This window comes from Rana temporaria, chromosome 7 (genome assembly GCF_905171775.1).
Source record: "Rana temporaria chromosome 7, aRanTem1.1, whole genome shotgun sequence".
NCBI lineage: Eukaryota > Metazoa > Chordata > Amphibia > Anura > Ranidae > Rana > Rana temporaria.
Window position 1 is genome coordinate 37951917 of NC_053495.1, and position 17223 is coordinate 37969139.

At 45.0% G+C, this 17223-nt stretch overlaps 1 protein-coding gene across 1 annotated transcript in view; it reads left to right on the forward strand.

Moving 5' to 3' along the window:
* IL17RD (interleukin 17 receptor D) overlaps positions 1 to 17223 on the forward strand; it is a 103296-nt gene that overhangs the window by 63661 nt on the left and 22412 nt on the right. The window contains exons 2-5 of the mRNA XM_040359242.1: positions 7268 to 7325; positions 8019 to 8138; positions 12348 to 12466; positions 15458 to 15578. Coding sequence (XP_040215176.1) covers positions 7268 to 7325; positions 8019 to 8138; positions 12348 to 12466; positions 15458 to 15578 — 418 coding nt within the window. The remainder of the gene's footprint in view (positions 1 to 7267; positions 7326 to 8018; positions 8139 to 12347; positions 12467 to 15457; positions 15579 to 17223) is intronic.

Genomic DNA, 17223 nt, shown 5'->3' on the forward strand with positions numbered 1-17223 from the left:
CTGTACAACCAGGTACAGCGATGTATGGCCGGATAATATTCTAGAACAGCCTTTCTCAACCAGGGTTCCTCCAGGGGTGCTTAGGGGTTCCTTGAGCTTTGGCTAACTGCCCTTCTATATGACGGAGCCTTCATACTTTCAAGTCTTGACAGAGCCAGCAGCATGACTACATGGGTTTCATTATGGCCACCCGTGTAAGGGGGACATACTTGCCACTACCAATGTATCGAAGATATTGAGTAATCTCGATAGAGACCTGAAAATTATTTCAAGGGCTCCTCTGGGGTAAAAAGGTTGAGAAAGTCTGTTCTGGAGGTTTTGTAGTCATGTGATAACTACTGAAAGGAACATTATCTCTGGGTGGATTAGTCTGTAGGTAATCTGTCAGTACAGGGATTCCCTGGCCCTTAGCACAGTTATCCATTCATCAGTGTCATTCTAGTACAGCGCATGCATTTTACTACTGAACTTTGCATTTTTATCACCAACTACATTTTTTTGTAAGGGTTTTCATATGCATAATAATGAACAAAAAAGTCAACAAAAAAAAACATTCATTTAGATGAAAACTTATCCAATGAAGTGAATTTTTTTTTTTACTAATACAGGCTAGGTTAGACATATATATCGGTCGGTTCACTAGATCCATGTATGGCCGGCTTTAGGAAAAGTTTCACACTATGAGGTTGATTTACTAAAACTGAAGAGTGCAAAATCTGGTGCCACCCTGCATAGAAACCAATCAGCTTCCAGGTTTTATTGTCAAAGCTACACTTCCCGACCGCCGCATGTAGATATACGTCGGCAGAATGGCATGGACAGGCACATCAACGTACCTGTACGTCCCTGCCTAGACGTGGGTCGGGGGTCCGATCGGGACCCCCCCGCTACATGCGGCGGTCGGATCCCCTCGGGGAGCGATCCGGGACGACGACGCGGCTATTCGTTTATAGCCGATCCGTCGCGATCGCTCCCCGGAGCTGAAGAACGGGGAGAGCCGTATGTAAACACGGCTTCCCCGTGCTTCACTGTGGCGGCGCATCGATCATGTCGCCCCCTTTATAGGGAGACTTGGTCGATGACGTCACACCTACAGCCACACCCCCCTACTGTTGTAAACACACACTAACACGTTCAGCGCCCCCTTGTGGTTAACTCCCAAACTGCAACTGTCATTTTCACAATAAACAATGCAATTTAAATGCATTTTTTTGCTGTGAAAATGACAATGGTCCCAAAAATGTGTCAAAATTGTCCGAAGTGTCCGCCATAATGTCGCAGTCACGAAAAAAAAAACGCTGATCGCCGCCATTAGTAGTTAAAAAAAAAAAAAAATAATAAAAATGCAATAAAACTATCCCCTATTTTGTAAACGCTATAAATTTTGCGCAAACCAATCGATAAACGCTTATTGCGATTTTTTTTTTTTTTACCAAAAATAGGTAGAAGAATACGTATCGGCCTAAACTGAGGAAAACATTTTTTTTTAGATATGTTTTTGGGGGATATTTATTATAGCAAAAAGTAAAAAATTTTGCATTTTTTTCAAAATTGTCGCTCTATTTTTGTTTATAGCGCAAAAAATAAAAACCGCAAAGGTAATCAAATACCACCAAAAGAAAGCTCTATTTGTGGGGGAAAAGGGACGCCAATTTTGTTTGGGAGCCACGTCGCACGACCGCGCAATTGTCTGTTAAAGCAACGCAGTGCCGAATTGTAAAAACCCCTTGGGTCATTTAGCTGCATATTGGTCCGGTCCTTAAGTGGTTAATATTGCTATGTAAAGGATGTCCACAGACATCTCATCCAGGCAGAGAACAATTAATATTGGTATTAATGAAGCAACAATTCTAATTCTATTGATGGTAATAAAACTGCAGGTTTAGGGGGCGGTGCCGACACCAATACAGCTTAGGCAGCTGTGTTCAGATCGCCATAAACACAGGGACACTCCTAGGCTGTTGTATGCTTGTTAATTAGAGAGGAAGTTCCTGTTATTTAGTTAAACAGATGGTTGCACACAAGTTTGCCCCAGGCACCCAATCTTTTATGAGCCATCTAAATAGCAGTGAAGACCATTGTTATGTATACCCTGCAAATAATAAGAGGTTTGAGTCTTTGTGTACAGTTGCGCACTCACCTTTGCTTTCTTTTTTTTTTTTTTTTTTTTTTAATCCTAACACATAGGATGATTGTTAGGCGATTATAGAATTTGGTGCAGTTGTGAAAAAGTCTTCTAGAGTTGGGTTGGAAAGTATAAAATTATTCTTTTGCTGTTGTGTAAGGGGTTGTTATTACCAGCCCCATGGGGAAGTGTTGCCAGACTCCAAATGCATAGACAAAGTAAATGGTCCTATTGTTTCCTCTGAAAAAGGACAGGTTGCAATTGTATGTAGTACCTTGCAATTTGCTATTGCTATGCATTGCAACATGCTGTGGTGCATGGAGTTGATTAAAATGTCATTTTGTGGCTTTTCAAGTGGTTGTAGAGGCTAAAGTTTTTTTAAAGTGTTTATAAAGGATAATTTTTTTTAAAATAACAAACTTGTTATACTTACCTCCCATTGTGCAGTTTGTTTTGCACAGAGTGGCCCCAATCCTGCTGTTCTGGGGTCCCACGGTGGCTCCTCCCCGCAAAAGATAACCCCCGCTGGAAAGCTCTCTCCCGAGGAGGTTACATTGCGGGCACACTCCTGTGTCATACACTCAGTGTCCATAGCTTCTGAGTGTATGACTCAGCCCCCCCCCCCATTGGATTTGATTGACAGCAGAAGGAGCCAATAGCTGCACTGCTATCAATCTATCCAATCGATGCCAAGACTCCGTGGAGAAGAGGACGCCGGGGGACGCGCAGAGCAGGTGAACGGGCTCAAGTAAGTAAAATGGGGGGGCACGCGACAGCCAGGTGTTTTTTCACCTCAATGCATAGGATGTTTATTATTATTTTTTACTAGTAATGGCGGCGGTCTGCAATTTTTATCATGACTGTGACATGTGGTGTACAGATCGGACACTTTTGACACTTTTTTTTAAATCGTTGACATTTATACAGCATTCAGTGCTCTAAATAGTCACTGATTACTGTATAAATGCCACTGGCAGGGAAGGGGTTAACACTAGTGGGCGATCAAGGGGTTAAATGTATTCCCTGACTGTGTGTTCTAACTGGGGGGGTGGGGGGGGGGACTGACTAGGGGAGGAGACCAATCAGTGTTCCTATCAGAGCTGGTATTCAGCTCCTGGGGAGCTGCGGGCAGGAGTGGACTAGGCCGAAGTCGTGGCCTCGCCTAAAAACTCCTCCCTGCAGCTCCTCAGGACTCGCGCGGTGTCAGCGCCAGTCCTGGGAAAAAGAAAATCTAACTAATCAATTTTTTTTAAATATGAAGCGATTGGACCTACCAACTCTATTTTTTTTTCCCTGCCCTAGTTCCTAAGAACTAGGGACACACGATCTGTCTCCTCTCCCCTGCCAGGACGTGGATCTGTGTGTTTACACACACAGATCTACGTTCCTGTTTTGTCACACGCTATCACAGGTGACTGGTGGACATCGTGGCTGCCGGATACGCACATCGGCTCCTTGGTGACACGGCGAGCACGTGCGCCCCTTATGCCAGCGGGAAGCGGAGGATGGGAGATCCCCTCTGCGGACGTCATATGACTATGGGAGGGATGGGAAGTGGTTAAAGTATAATGAAAAGCAAAACTTTTTATATGATCCAATGAGATAGTATTACCATACAGGTTATGTTGATGGAATACATTGTTCATATATTTTTGTATGAACACTACAAATATATTCTTCAGCCAGTAGATGGCAGTCTTTATAAGTTTGTAGCTGCATCTATGGGTAAACTCTATGGCCCGGATTCACAGTCAGCGGCGCACATTTATCTCGCCGTAGCGTATCTCCTGTACGCTACGCCGACACAGCGCAGAGAGGCAAGCATGGAATTCAAAAAGCACTTCCTCCCAAAATTGCGCTGGGTTTCCAAGGCGTAAGTCGGCATAAGTGGAACTGGGCGTGAGCCATGCTAATGAGGCGTTACCCCATGCAAATGATGGGCCGAGCGCCAGATAGATACGTATCACCATCTGCGCATGCGCCGTCCCGTGGACGCATCTCAGTGCGCATGCTCACAAATACGTCAGAACAACTGCCTAAGATACGCCGGATCACTGCCTACGGCGTGAACGTAATCTACGCCTAGACATATTCACGTCCAACGTAGAATACGTTGGCTTGTGTTCCCTGGTGCAGACCTTTGCATGTCTGCTGCTGAGTTACACCTCCTTTATGGGGCTTAACTTTACGCCGGACGTACGACTTGCGCGCACATCGCGTAGCCTGCGTCGGGCGCACGTACGATCGTGAATTGCCGTATCTCCCTCATTTGAATAGAAAATCAATGGGAGCGCCACATGCGTCCAGCGTAAAAATGCGCCCACTCTACGCCGGCGTAGGCAAGTTACGTCGGTGGAATGAAGCCTGTTTTTAGGCGTATCTTAGTTTTGTGGGCCCGGCGACGGCGCATATTTGCACTTACGCGGCGTATCTCGAGATACGTCGGCGCAAGTACTTTGTGAATCCGGGCCTATGTATTTTCTGTTTCCTGTATTTTCTGTTTCCTGTCTGCAGTTAAGCAGCAAAGCAAATCCCAGGTGGACTGCGCACTGCCTGTCTGTTCTGTAGGGCTATATACAGAATTTCTAACAGTTGTGCATTCTGCTGTCATTTGTCCTCCCATAACTTATTTACACTTGACTTTTGTCACTTTTGTGACAGTACTATACGCTTTGTGTAAATGATTACAAGAGAGTGTTTGAGTTTGTAACATATACATATAGAGACTGATACATTTGCTTTCCTGTTTTATACACACAAACAATTTTTGTTTTCATTGTGCGTCTCTATAATGATTGGTAAAAGAAGATAATGGCGTGGCCCATACATTACTCTTTTTATGTTCTTTCTTTTTTTTCTTTTTGAGCTCCTTACCATTTTAAACAGTAGTTTAAAGGTAGTTTTATGTAAAATGTTATAGTGAGTAATAGGGGACATAGATGAAAAGGGCTCACGTTATCAAAGGTTTCTCAGATTCTGTTAATTGGGTTGTTATGTTGTCTTTAATGGGCCTAGGCACTTCTGAGGTTTGCAGCTGACAAATGCGGCAGATATTTATACTAATGAGGCACTAAAACATCACAGCGTGTCATTTGATTCATGGGACTCAGCCAGGATTTGTAGGGCACATGGGAGGTTTGACTGGAAGATGCTGTGTAGGGTCTGATTTATTGGATTGTCAGTGAAAAAAATAGACCCATCAGTGAGAGTGTCCTGGTGCTTCTCCCAGTGTGGAATAAGAACAAGGAAGAATCTGATTGGGTGCTATGAGCAACCCTAAGGCCGGCCATACATGGTTCGAATCTCGACCGTTTCAGCTAAAATCGGCCAAAATTCAAACTGTTAATGGGCAGGCTGAATGTACTAAGTTACCATATTTATCGAGGTATACCGCGCGCCGGTGTATAACGGGCACCCCAAGCTTAGAAAGGTAGTTTTAAGGAAAAAAAAAACTTAAATTTTTGCCCTGCGTCCATCGGCGGCCTTGTCCGGCGTCCGTCTGCGGCTTCCTTGCGCGGGATCCGTCTAGCCTTGTGGGTGTCCGTCTGCGGCTTTGGAGGTGTCAGTCTGCGGCCTTGCGCGGGGTCCATCCAGCCTTGTGAGTGTCCGTCTGCGAGTCCATCCGCACCTTGCCCGGGGTTGCAGCGGATTTTGTTTTTGGATTTGGCGCCTCGGACGAGCCAAGAGGAGCAGGATTTCATGTGTGTTCGGCTCCTCTCGGCTTGTCTCGGCTCCTCTCGCGTGGGTGCGGGCGGAGCCTAACGTGGCCGAGCCTAGCCGAGTGCGCAGTACACTCGGCTCGGCTCTAGGCTGCGGCGCTCAGAGACAGCGGGGATCAGCGTATATCGCGCACCCACGATTTCCCCCTGATTTTAAGGGGGAAAAAGTGCGCGTTATACGCCGATAAATACGATAATCACTGTCTTCTTCTAGTGGGAAAGGCTTCTCCCACCCCCCCCCCCCCCCCCCGCTTGGAGAAGACAATGGCCCGGCAGGAGGGATTCCCGCATCAGCACTGTCTGTGTGATGGGGGAATCAAGTGAATTTCTTTCCTGCAACCCGTGGTTGCAGGAAAGAAATTTGCTTAGTAAATGGCCAACTGAGATTATTCTACACCATAACAAGTCAAAACAAAGGATCCGGATTAAAATGATCAATCAGATAGATATTTGTTCACAAAGGGACAGCATGGACAGCCTGCTAACTCGGCAACAAATAGCAGCCAGACTGAATTAAAGTATAACCAAAGGCAAAACGCAGTTCCATTCAGTTCCTGTTTGTCCCCCCAGTAGGGAGATCCGTCCTCTCTATATTTATCATTATCACCAAAACAAATTTTTAGTGGGGGCACTAGTTCTGGTGACAACCAGGGATTTCCTTCACTTTTGGAGAGATTTTATTTCACTTCCTCATGTGGCTATGGGACAGGAAGTGAAGGGAAAAGTCACAAATGGGACACAGATGGTAATAAAAAAAAAAAAACTGACAGGGGTTATAGCCATCCCTTACTCTATTCAAAATGGGGGAAAAAAAGTTTTTGTCTTTGGATCAGTCTTCAGGCCCGTACACACGATTGGATTTTCCATCGGAATGTGTCTTGTCAGATTTTTCGATCGTGTGTACAGAAGTCTGTCGGAATAAAATCCAAAGTACAAACACGCATGCTCCGAACCAATGCTAACTATAAGACAACATTAGCAAAAGTTGTCCAAAGGGTGGTGCTAAAGAGCTGAAAAACCACGTAGTACGTCACTACGTTTGTGTTGGTTAGCCGACAAAGTTTTGCCGTCTGTATGCAGAACAAGTTCACGGCCAACGCCCTTCGCACAAAAATCCACGGATTTGTCTGATGGAAATCCGATCGTGTGTATGAGGCTTTCGTTTTCTTACCCTCTTGTATTGAATTGTGTTGAACTGTCCTGTGTTTTTTTTGTTTGGTTGTTTTTAGGATCTTCTCAAACAGTTGGCGCTACATAAATTCTATTATTAATAATAATAATCTATCAGTGAAATCCTATTGGTTGTCATGGAATACGGCTACGTATCATTACTTTTTTGTTACTGTTACAGTTCTTGTGCTGTTTATATGCTGTGAGATACAAACGGCTTTTACTAATATTCATTCCTTTTCTTTTTTTCTAGGGAATTTCTCTGTTAAACAAAAACAATGGACAGCCCAATATCACATTCCGATATGACAGTAAGTATCCCTTCATTGCAAAATATTTTATGTATGAACAGGGCTGGACTGGGACCGAAATTTGGCCCTGGACTTCATCCAGACTGGCCCACTTTGACAGGTCTCTCCTATGGCGGCCGGACAAATGCGTAAATCAGCGAGATACGCCTATTTACAAACGTACGCTTGCCCGTCGCAGTAATGATACAACGTTTACGTAAGGCGTTTTCAGGCGTAAAGTTTTTCCACCAAAAAGCTGGCCTGGCCAATGTTAAGTATGGACGTCGTTCCCGCGTCGAATTTTGAAAAATTTACGTCGTTTGCGTAAGTCGTCCGTGAAGGGGGCTGGACGTAATTTACGTTCACGTCAAAACCAATAAGTCCTTGCGGCGTACTTTGGAGCAATGCACACTGGGATATGTCCACGGACGGCGCATGCGCCGTTCGTTAACGTCAATCACGTCGAGTCACGATTCATTAACATAAAACACGCTCCCCTGTTCCTCATTTGAATTAGGCGCGCTTAGGCTGGCACATTTACGCTACGCCGCCGTAACTTAGGACGCAAGTGCTTTGTGAATACAGCACTTGCCTCGCTAACTTACGGCGGCGTAGCGTATATGCGATACGCTGCGCCTGCCTAACGTTAGGCTCTCCAACATGAATCTAACTACTAGTCTTTAAACCCCTTTCTCTTTCTCTCTCTCTCTACAGACTGTACAGTTAATTTTGGGGGGAAGCATCTTATAGCGGAGATGCAGAACATAACCATCATCCAATATGCGTGCAACGACCAGGTGGCTGTTACTGTAATGTGGACAGCTAGTCCTACCGGTAAGTTAAAATGAATAAAGGTGGACCACTTTTCCTTCTGCAAGTTATGGTGAATGTAAAACGTGTCACCGTTATTTCATATTTAATTTGGTACTAAGGATTTTAATTTTGGCCGGGTACCAGTACACACTATCAGAAATTCCGACGAGAAAACCGTGGATTTTTTTTTTCTGGCGGAATTTTGGCTCAAACTTGTGTTGCATACATACGATCACTCAAAATTTAAATCGTCAAGAACGCAGTGACGTACAACACTACGACGAACCAAGAAAAATGAAGTTCAATGCTTCAGAGCATGCGTGGTTTTTGTGTGCGTCCGAATTGCATACAGACGATCGGAATTTCCTCCAAGAACTTTTCTTGTCGGAAAATTTGAGAACCAGCTCTCAAATTTTTCTTGGCGGAAATTCCGGCAGAAAAATTCAGATAGAGCCTACACACGGTCGGAATTTCCGACCAAAAGCTCACATCGGACTTTTCTTGTCAGAATATTTTTGCAGGAGTATATTTCACCGTGCACGGTTTGAGCGGAGGTCCTCTTTAAGACCAGGAAGAGGATGATCTTCTCCCATTGTGCAGTTCCTTTCTCTATTCACAGATCAGAGTCACAAACACATTTCTGTTACGATGCATTTGGAACTACCATACTACAAAAAGCTTAGCAAGCTTCCTAGTTTTATTATCTTTTTCCTGGCCGCTGACGTGTGTTTTATGCAGCGCCGTTTAAAAACCGCACTTCGGAATACACGTCCACCTCCCCATTTTTTTTATTTTTTTTTTGCAATATGGCAGTATGGAGATGGTTAAATTGATTTCATTTTGGGCCTCCAGATTTACATTGAATTCCAATTGTAACCAAGTATGAGACCCTTTATACGCACTCGGTGACATAAATAACAGACATTGGTAATATCTGCCTTTTTATTAAAACATACTTTTTTTTTTTAACATTATTGTTTTAAATTTCCACCTCATCCAGTGGGGACATCATGTTACACACATAAAACATATGTCTCATAACATCAACTACATGCAGTTTTCATTTATTGTTTGAAATTATAAGCTCTGGTGGCCACTAACAGGCGCTGTAAAATATTTATGAAATATCGAGGTTCGGGAAGAAAAAGTCATTTTAATCATTTTTTTTTGTTTCATTGGGTTGTGAATTTTAGAAAGTGGAGTGCGGTTACTGCCTTACATGAATTATTGACCACGGTCATTTTTGAAGTGTGTTTTATGCATGCACAACATAGGCTGCCATCTTGCTGGCTAACCAACATTGATGAGAATGGAGCTTGGCAGGTCATTAAAGTAAATGTAAGGGTACTTTCACACTGGGTCCTGATGGTGATGAAGCGCTAGTTGTAGCGGCGCTTTACTGTCGTTTTAGCTGCACTTTTCAGGCCGTTAGTGGGGTTCTTTTAACCCCCCCCCGCTAGCAGACTAAGAAAAAGTTAAAAATGCCAGTGTTGCAGCGCTTCGGAAGCGCTTTTCAGGCTGCCCAATCATTTCAATGGGCAAGGGCGGTGTAGGATCCGTGTATACGGCGCTCCCACAAAGATGCTGCTTGCAGGACTTTTTTTCCCGTCCCGCAAGCGCACCGCCCCACTGTGGAAGTACTCTGGTTTATTAGGTGCATTTGCAATATCCTATACCTGGGGGTGCCGTGCAAGCGCTCATCCAGCACAAACAAGGGGTGCCGGCTGTGGTAATACTGCCAAATATATGCGCAGAGTCAGCTTTTTCAAAATGCCCCCGAAACCTCCTAACAGCTTTCCAAGTTACATCCTTGCTTCTTTCTAGAATGGAGCAGTCATTGGGACAATTATCCCCTAGTGGTACAGGACCAAACAAAGTCCTTTTCCCAAAGCCCGGCACATGTGAAGTTCATTCTCTGCACTGTCACACCTTCAGAGCTCATCCACCGTGACAGGAGAGCGCAGTGCGCATGTGTGGGGCTCGCGAGGACGGTGCTCGCTGCTGTACCATTAGCAGATGCTCCCCCTACTGATTACATCTTGGAAATTATTAGGTGTTGAGGCATGCTTCCCTCATTGTTATAATGGCCTACAGATATGAAAATAGAAGTAAAGCATATTTTAAAAAAAAGCTGATTGCGTTAGGGTGTGTAATAGTATTTGAGGACTGCATAGGAAATTTTATAATAAAGGTAAACTAACCCTTTTAACCAACCAGAAGGTTTTTGGATTGTAGGAGTCCCATAAACTGGAGAGAACCTACACAGGCACACATACAAACTCCATTCCAATAGTGTTCCTTGTGAGAACTCTATGAAGACCCTAATGCTGCAATGCACAGTCCTACTATCTAATCATTAAACTGCCTTGCAGTAATGGCCCAGTTATCATGATAACCTTTGTGCAAGGTTAAAATAATCACAGGAATGGATGTGTGTTGCCCTTGTAAACCAAAAAAGTAAATGGACTAAAAATGGCTCTCACTGACCTATGTAGCTGCAGGCACTGTGAAGCAATTCATCCCTAAAGTTAACAGCAGGAGCACTGAGGTTGTAGAAGTCCCTCTCGCCACTCAGCTTACCTTGCTCCCCCCTCAGTTAGCAGCTCTGCCCACCCTGCTTCCCCAGTGACTTCCAGTCTTCTAATCTGTAACACAAACACAAAGCAGGAGCTCTGGGGGAAGGTGAAAGGGTTTTAAAGCCAAACTGAACCCATCAATTCAACAGTTTCTCAAAACAGTTATATTAAAGGCATGCTATGAATTTGAATGACTTTAAAGTGGATGTAAACTCACTCTCATCATTTCTAAGTTACTCGTTGGGCGGAGTCGTGATGTCAGTAGACTCCCCACCCACCTCTACACTCCCCTTGGCCAGGCATCGTTACTTCCATAGTGCTGATCTATAAGGATATACATGCCTCCTGTATATTTACTTGCCTGTCAAAAATCTTCCCTTTAGCTGTTTGGACCCCCGTAATACTCCGGATTCTGTGAGCGGGTCTGTTGTCTGGAGCTCGTTGGGCAGAGTCGTGATGTCAGTAGACTCCCCACCCACCTCTACACTCCCCTTGGCCAGGCATCGATATTTCTTACACTGAACTTCTGCTGGTCTTGTGGAATTATGCCCCATGATCACTAACATCCAGTCAAAACCCAGGAAAGGCGCCAAATGACTACAGCATGCCTAATCATGCTGAGGTGTGGAGCAGCCAATCCTGGGAGAGCTGGAGAATAAAGGAGGGGGGATGTGAAGTACACAGAATGCCTCTCTCACACTTGTGCATGAGATAAAGAAATCACCTGTCACTCACAGCAAGGGGGAAGAAACTGACACTTTTTTTGTGTGACTGTTTTAATCTTATTGAATAAAGACAGGAGGATTGCTCAAAGCTGGATCAACTATTTGTGGCAAGACTGGGCACAGATGAAATGACATCCTCTGCTGTAACAGATATGAGTCTTAATTAAAAAAAAAGTTTTGGGGTTTGAACTCTGAGAATAAATTGCTTCACAGTGCCTGCAGTTACAAAGGTAAATGATGACTTGTTTTAAAGCTCACTTGCAGCTTATTAAAATGTATAAATACTTGACAGTCCATTGGCTTGCCATGTGTTCACCTTTAGCTATTTGTTTCTTTATTGGTAACTGAAACAATAAAACAAAATTAACAGTTGGATAGAAGAAAAAAAAAAACATACTTTTTGATAGGAGGATTAGGAAATTCTGTGGCTTTTGTGCTGTTGCAGAACTACACGTCCCAGCCTGCCCTGGCTGCCAGAAACTTGCATAATCTGGAAGAGGATTGGTTCCTGGCTTTCAAGGTCTGCCTAGTAAAACAAACAGGCCTTTTCTTCTGTCGGCAGTGAAGAGCCAAACTGAAATTGTTGATTCTTCTCCAAAACACACAGCGCAATCTTTACCTTGGGAACACAATTCTGTGTATTACTGGGACCTGCCTATAGCGATGTATGTCTCTGTATCATTGTTCATTGTGCAAGGAGGGGGGGGGGGGGCACATTACCGTAATGCAACCTACAAGACATAATTTATCAGATTGTCTTCATGTAGCCCAAGGACAGTAAACCGTCCCGGGGCTGGAAAGCCTCAGTGTTTTCCGATAGTGGCTGCATCCCTAACAACTGTATAACATGTCTTTAAAAAGTGGGAGAAGGTGTTAGCTCTTTTTCTTTTCTTTTTTTTTTACTTGAATGTGTGTGTTGTATTTTCCAGGCATCGAGTATCTGAAAGGTTTTCGCATTATTCTGGAAGAACTGAAATCCGAGGGGCGGATGTGTCAGCAGATGGTGCTTAAGGACCCCAGGCAGCTGAATTCCAGCTTTAAGAAAGTTGTACGTGCTGTAATACCAGTTAATGCCATTTGATGTTTTCAATTGTCTCTTTATAGCTTATTTTTATCGAGTACCCCCCAAAAAAAACGTAATTTTTTTTTTTTTAAATCGCGTAATTTAACACAAGGACATCAGCAAGTCTCTCTATTAAGCCCAGTGAAAGTCTCACTTTTTATACTTGTTACGCACTTAAAGAATATGGCTCTTTGAATGTGTTTGTGATTAAAACTGTAAGCAGCTGCCCTGTGCCAGCACACTGGAGAGCCAGTCCACCGCTCTAAGGTCCTTTTCACACTGGGGCGGGAGCAGCAGTGGCGCTATAGCGGCGCTATACTGTCTGATTTGCCGCGGGATTCGGCCGTTAGCGGGGCGGTATTAACCCCCGCCAGAGGCCAATAAAGGGTTAATAGGGCCCGCAATTGCGCCTCTGCAGAGGCGCATTGCGGGCGGTATTGCTGCGGTTTCCCATTGTTTTAAATGGGAAGGAGCGGTATACACACCGCTCCTCTCACCGCTCCAAAGATGCTGCTGACATGAGATTTTTTTCTCTCCTGCCAGCGCATCGCCTCAGTGTGAAAGCCCTCCGGCTTTCACATTGAGGTTGCTGGGCAGGAGTTTTTCAGGTGGTATAGCAGCGCTATTTTTAGCGCTGTACCGCCTGAAAAACTCCTCAGTGTGAAAGGGGTCTTACTGTGTGCAGTTTGGATCTCTAGTGATCCGACACGACCCCTCTACAGTACTCCAGTTAACAAAGTGCATGTTCCCTGAGCAGTGTTGTTGATTGGAGCACCAAGCAGGGTGTGTGATGAAGTGCGGAGACCCATGGTTAGGCTCTAGTGTTCTGCCAGCCCTGGGTTTTACCCTTTTTATCATGAACACTTAATGCCATAATCCAAGCTTTAAGGATAACTGATTTTTGCTATAGTTATTCTTTGCATGGCTCCAGCAACTTTACAAGCCTTAAAGGGGTTGTAAACCCTCTTCTTCTTTTTTTTTTTTTTTTTTTTTTAAATAACAAACATACTTAACTCCACTGTGCAGTTAATTTTGCACAGAGTGGCCCCGATCCTCATCTTCTGGGGTCCCTCAACGGCGATCACGGCTCCTCTACGCATCGGGAAACCCCCTAAGAGAAGCACTCTCCCAGGGGGTTACCGTGCCAGGCCCGTTCCCGAGTCCAGCATTTGCATTCATAGACACAGAATGCTGCATTCGGCCCCGGCGCCCACGTCATTGGATTTGATTGACGGCAGCGGGAGCCAATGACGCGCTGGCCAGGGCTCCGTTCCTCTCCCCCCCCCCCCCTCTCCGGCCGGCGTCTTCATTCCTAGTGTGGGCACCCGGCCGTGACAGCTTTCGGCCTCACGGCTGGGCACCCACTGCGCATGCGCGGGTGGCGCTGCGCCATCCAATTGGACAGGCGATCGCCTGGGACCTGTCACGTGTCCCAGGCGATCGCCTACAGGGAGGGGATGCAGAAAGGCAATTAGACTATTCGCCTTAGCAGCCCTTCGGGGGAAGGAGGAAGTGGGACAGGAAGTCCCACTCCTCCTGAAGCCCCCACTCCCCCCCAAAAAAAATTACATGCCAAATGTGGCATGTAAGGGGGCGAGGAGTGGATTAAGTGGAAGTTCCACTTTTTGGTGGAACTCCGCTTTAAGCCTAGTACACACGATCAGAATATCGTATAAAAAAAATGGCGATCGTACGCTAATCTAATTTTCCAAAGAGACAAACACGAAAAAAAATTGTACAGTTTTCAGCGATACAGTTTTTAGTACAGTTTTCAGCCGAAAATACAATACAAATACATTACATCACTTCTGAATTTTTATTCTTACGAATGAGAATATTCGTACTTTAGTAAGCTATTCGTTTTTGATATAAAGACTAGCATGCCAAAAAAAGATCATTCGTCCGATAATCTCATCATCTGTACTAGGCTTTATACAGTACTCAGATGTCTCTGGGTCATGTGACAGCCGTATATTGATTAGGAAAAAGGTACTTTAGATGGGGTTCTTCGTTTATTAAAATAATTAAAGTGCCATCATACACATACAGATATAGAAGAGACAATGTGAAATAAAGTGTTTGTTTAATATCACTTTATAATCCTTGTGTGAACTGATGGGGAGATCCACTGTCTCTTTTTGTTCTGGTGACCATTATCACCAGAACAGAAAGTAAAGCCTCGTACACACGCTCAGTTTACTCAGCAAGAACCAGCAAGAAAACTGCTGACAGAGCTTTCTTGCCGAGTATACCGAGCGTGTGTACGAGGCTTTCAGGTTTCTCGTCAAGAAAACTGCCCAGAATCTCGACGAGAAAAATAGAGAACCTGCTCTCTATTTTCTCGTTGTGATTCTCGGCTGTTTTCCTGCCGAGAATCCCGAGAGTGTGTATACTTACCTGGTCGCCGTGGAAACCCGCGCATGCTCGAAATGACTTTGACGCATGCGCGGTAGCTTCCTAGGCATAGGTAGGGTCCAGCAAGATGGCGGCGACGGCATCGAATGTGACAAGCGCACGCTCGTCATACGTGATGACGTCACCACATTCTTGCCTTCCAAAAAAACCACTCGGACGGCAAGAGATTCTTGCCAAGAATCTCGTCAGGAAAAACTACATTTTTTTTCCTGACGAGATTCTGGCCCGTGTGTACAGGGCTTAAGGGGAACTTCATGTCACTGGAGCAGTAGGTGATCTTTCAATGGGGACACCTGTACTTGTGAAAACTGTCTTCACATTTCTCCTTTCTTGGATGTCCACTCACTTTCTATAGTGTAATTGGGAAAGTGTGTGGAAACCCAATGTGACAAGACAGCAAAAATAAAAACTTGATTCGATTTTACCCATTCCCTGCATTTTCAAAAATTAAGAAAAAGAAAATTGGCTATAGATGCCCTTAAATGGCCAAAACCAAAACATATGATTCAATATCGTTCCCTTTGTTTTTTCTCACTTGATTTACCATTCTACTATTTTCAGGTTATGGAGACCCAGCCATTTATGAACCTGAAGTTTGAGACGGATTACTTTGTGAAAATTGTCCCGTTCCCTTCAATAAAAAACGAGAGCAACTATCACCCGTTTTTCTTCAGGACCCGCCGTAAGTTCTGACCTTAATAATGTCCTAACCATACAGTGCCACAGATGCTATGTATGTGGTCCAGGTTTTCTCCGGGTGTTGTATATTATATAGAGAAAGGAGCACTTTGGGCAATGCACTTTGGAGTTCCATTTTTGTGATAATAAAAAATGTCTTTCCATTTTACGCCAACTCAGAATGCCTTCTAAAGATTGGTGTGCAAAGTCTAATGAGAGCACCAGGCCGCAGAGCTAGGGGGCCAAAATCTTTATTATTATTAGTGTTTACTCATAGCAAGGTAACTTAGAACATCCAACATGTTTTGGAAGTGCCAACACTGCCCTATGCATCAAAGCTTTAAACTTGGGTTAAAAATCGGATTGATGCTTTATCCTCCTAGGTTAGTATAAGGTTTGCTTTTAAAAAAAAAAGCCATACTTCTCTTTTGAGGTCAGTGCAACTTCCGTATATACTCGAGTATAAGCCGATCCGAATATAAGCCGAGGCGAAAACTTATTGACTCGAGTATAAGCCTAGGGTGAGAATGCAGCAGCTACTGTAAGTGGAAAAGAGGGTCAACAATGTTCATTTGCAGCTTCACTGTGTTCATTTGCAACATCACTGTGCCCATTTGCAGCCTTACTGTGCCCATTTGCAGCTTCGCTGTGCCCATTTGCAGCTTCGCTGTGCCCATTTGCAGCTTCACTGTGCCCATTTCCAACATCGCTGTGCCCATTTCCAACATCGCTGTGCCCATTTCCAACATCACTGTGCCCATTTCCAACATCACTGTGCCCATTTGCAGCCCCGCTGTGCCCATTTGCAGCCCCGCTGTGCCCATTTTCAGCTTCACTGTGCCCATTTCCAACATCACTGTGCCCATTTGCAGCTTCACTGTGCCCGTTTGCAGCTTCACTGTGCCCGTTTGCAGCTTCACTGTGCCCCGTTTGCAGCTTCACTGTGCCCCGTTTGCAGCTTCACTGTGCCCATTTGCAGCCCCATTGTGCCCGTTTGCAGCTTCACTGTGCCCGTTTGCAGCTTCACTGTGCCCCGTTTGCAGCTTCACTGTGCCCCGTTTGCAACATCACTGTGCCCGTTTGCAGCTTCACTGTGCCCGTTTGCAGCTTCACTGTGCCCCGTTTGCAGCTTCACTGTGCCCCGTTTGCAGCTTCACTGTGCCCCGTTTGCAGCTTCACTGTGCCCCGTTTGCAGCTTCACTGTGCCCCGTTTGCAGCTTCACTGTGCCCCGTTTGCAGCTTCACTGTGCCCCTTTGCAGCTTCACTGTGCCCGTTTGCAGCTTCACTGTGCCCGTTTGCAGCTTCACTGTGCCCGTTTGCAGCCCCACTGCCCATTTGCAGCTTCACTGTGCCCATTTGCAGCTTCACTGTGCCCATTTGCAGCTTCACTGTGCCCATTTGCAGCTTCACTGTGCCCATTTGCAGCTTCACTGTGCCCATTTGCAGCTTCACTGTGCCCATTTGCAACATCACTGTGTCTCATGTACCTGATCTCCATCCATTTTCACAAAGCCTCTGAGTCTCCCGCAATGTTATGCAGTAAGTGGCCGGTGTTCTGTCATATTTTCCAACCCAATGGTTCTGCGCATGCGCGAGCGCGGCCACCGTCCAGTGTAACAAAGCCCTGCCTCCTCCTCGTCTGTGATAG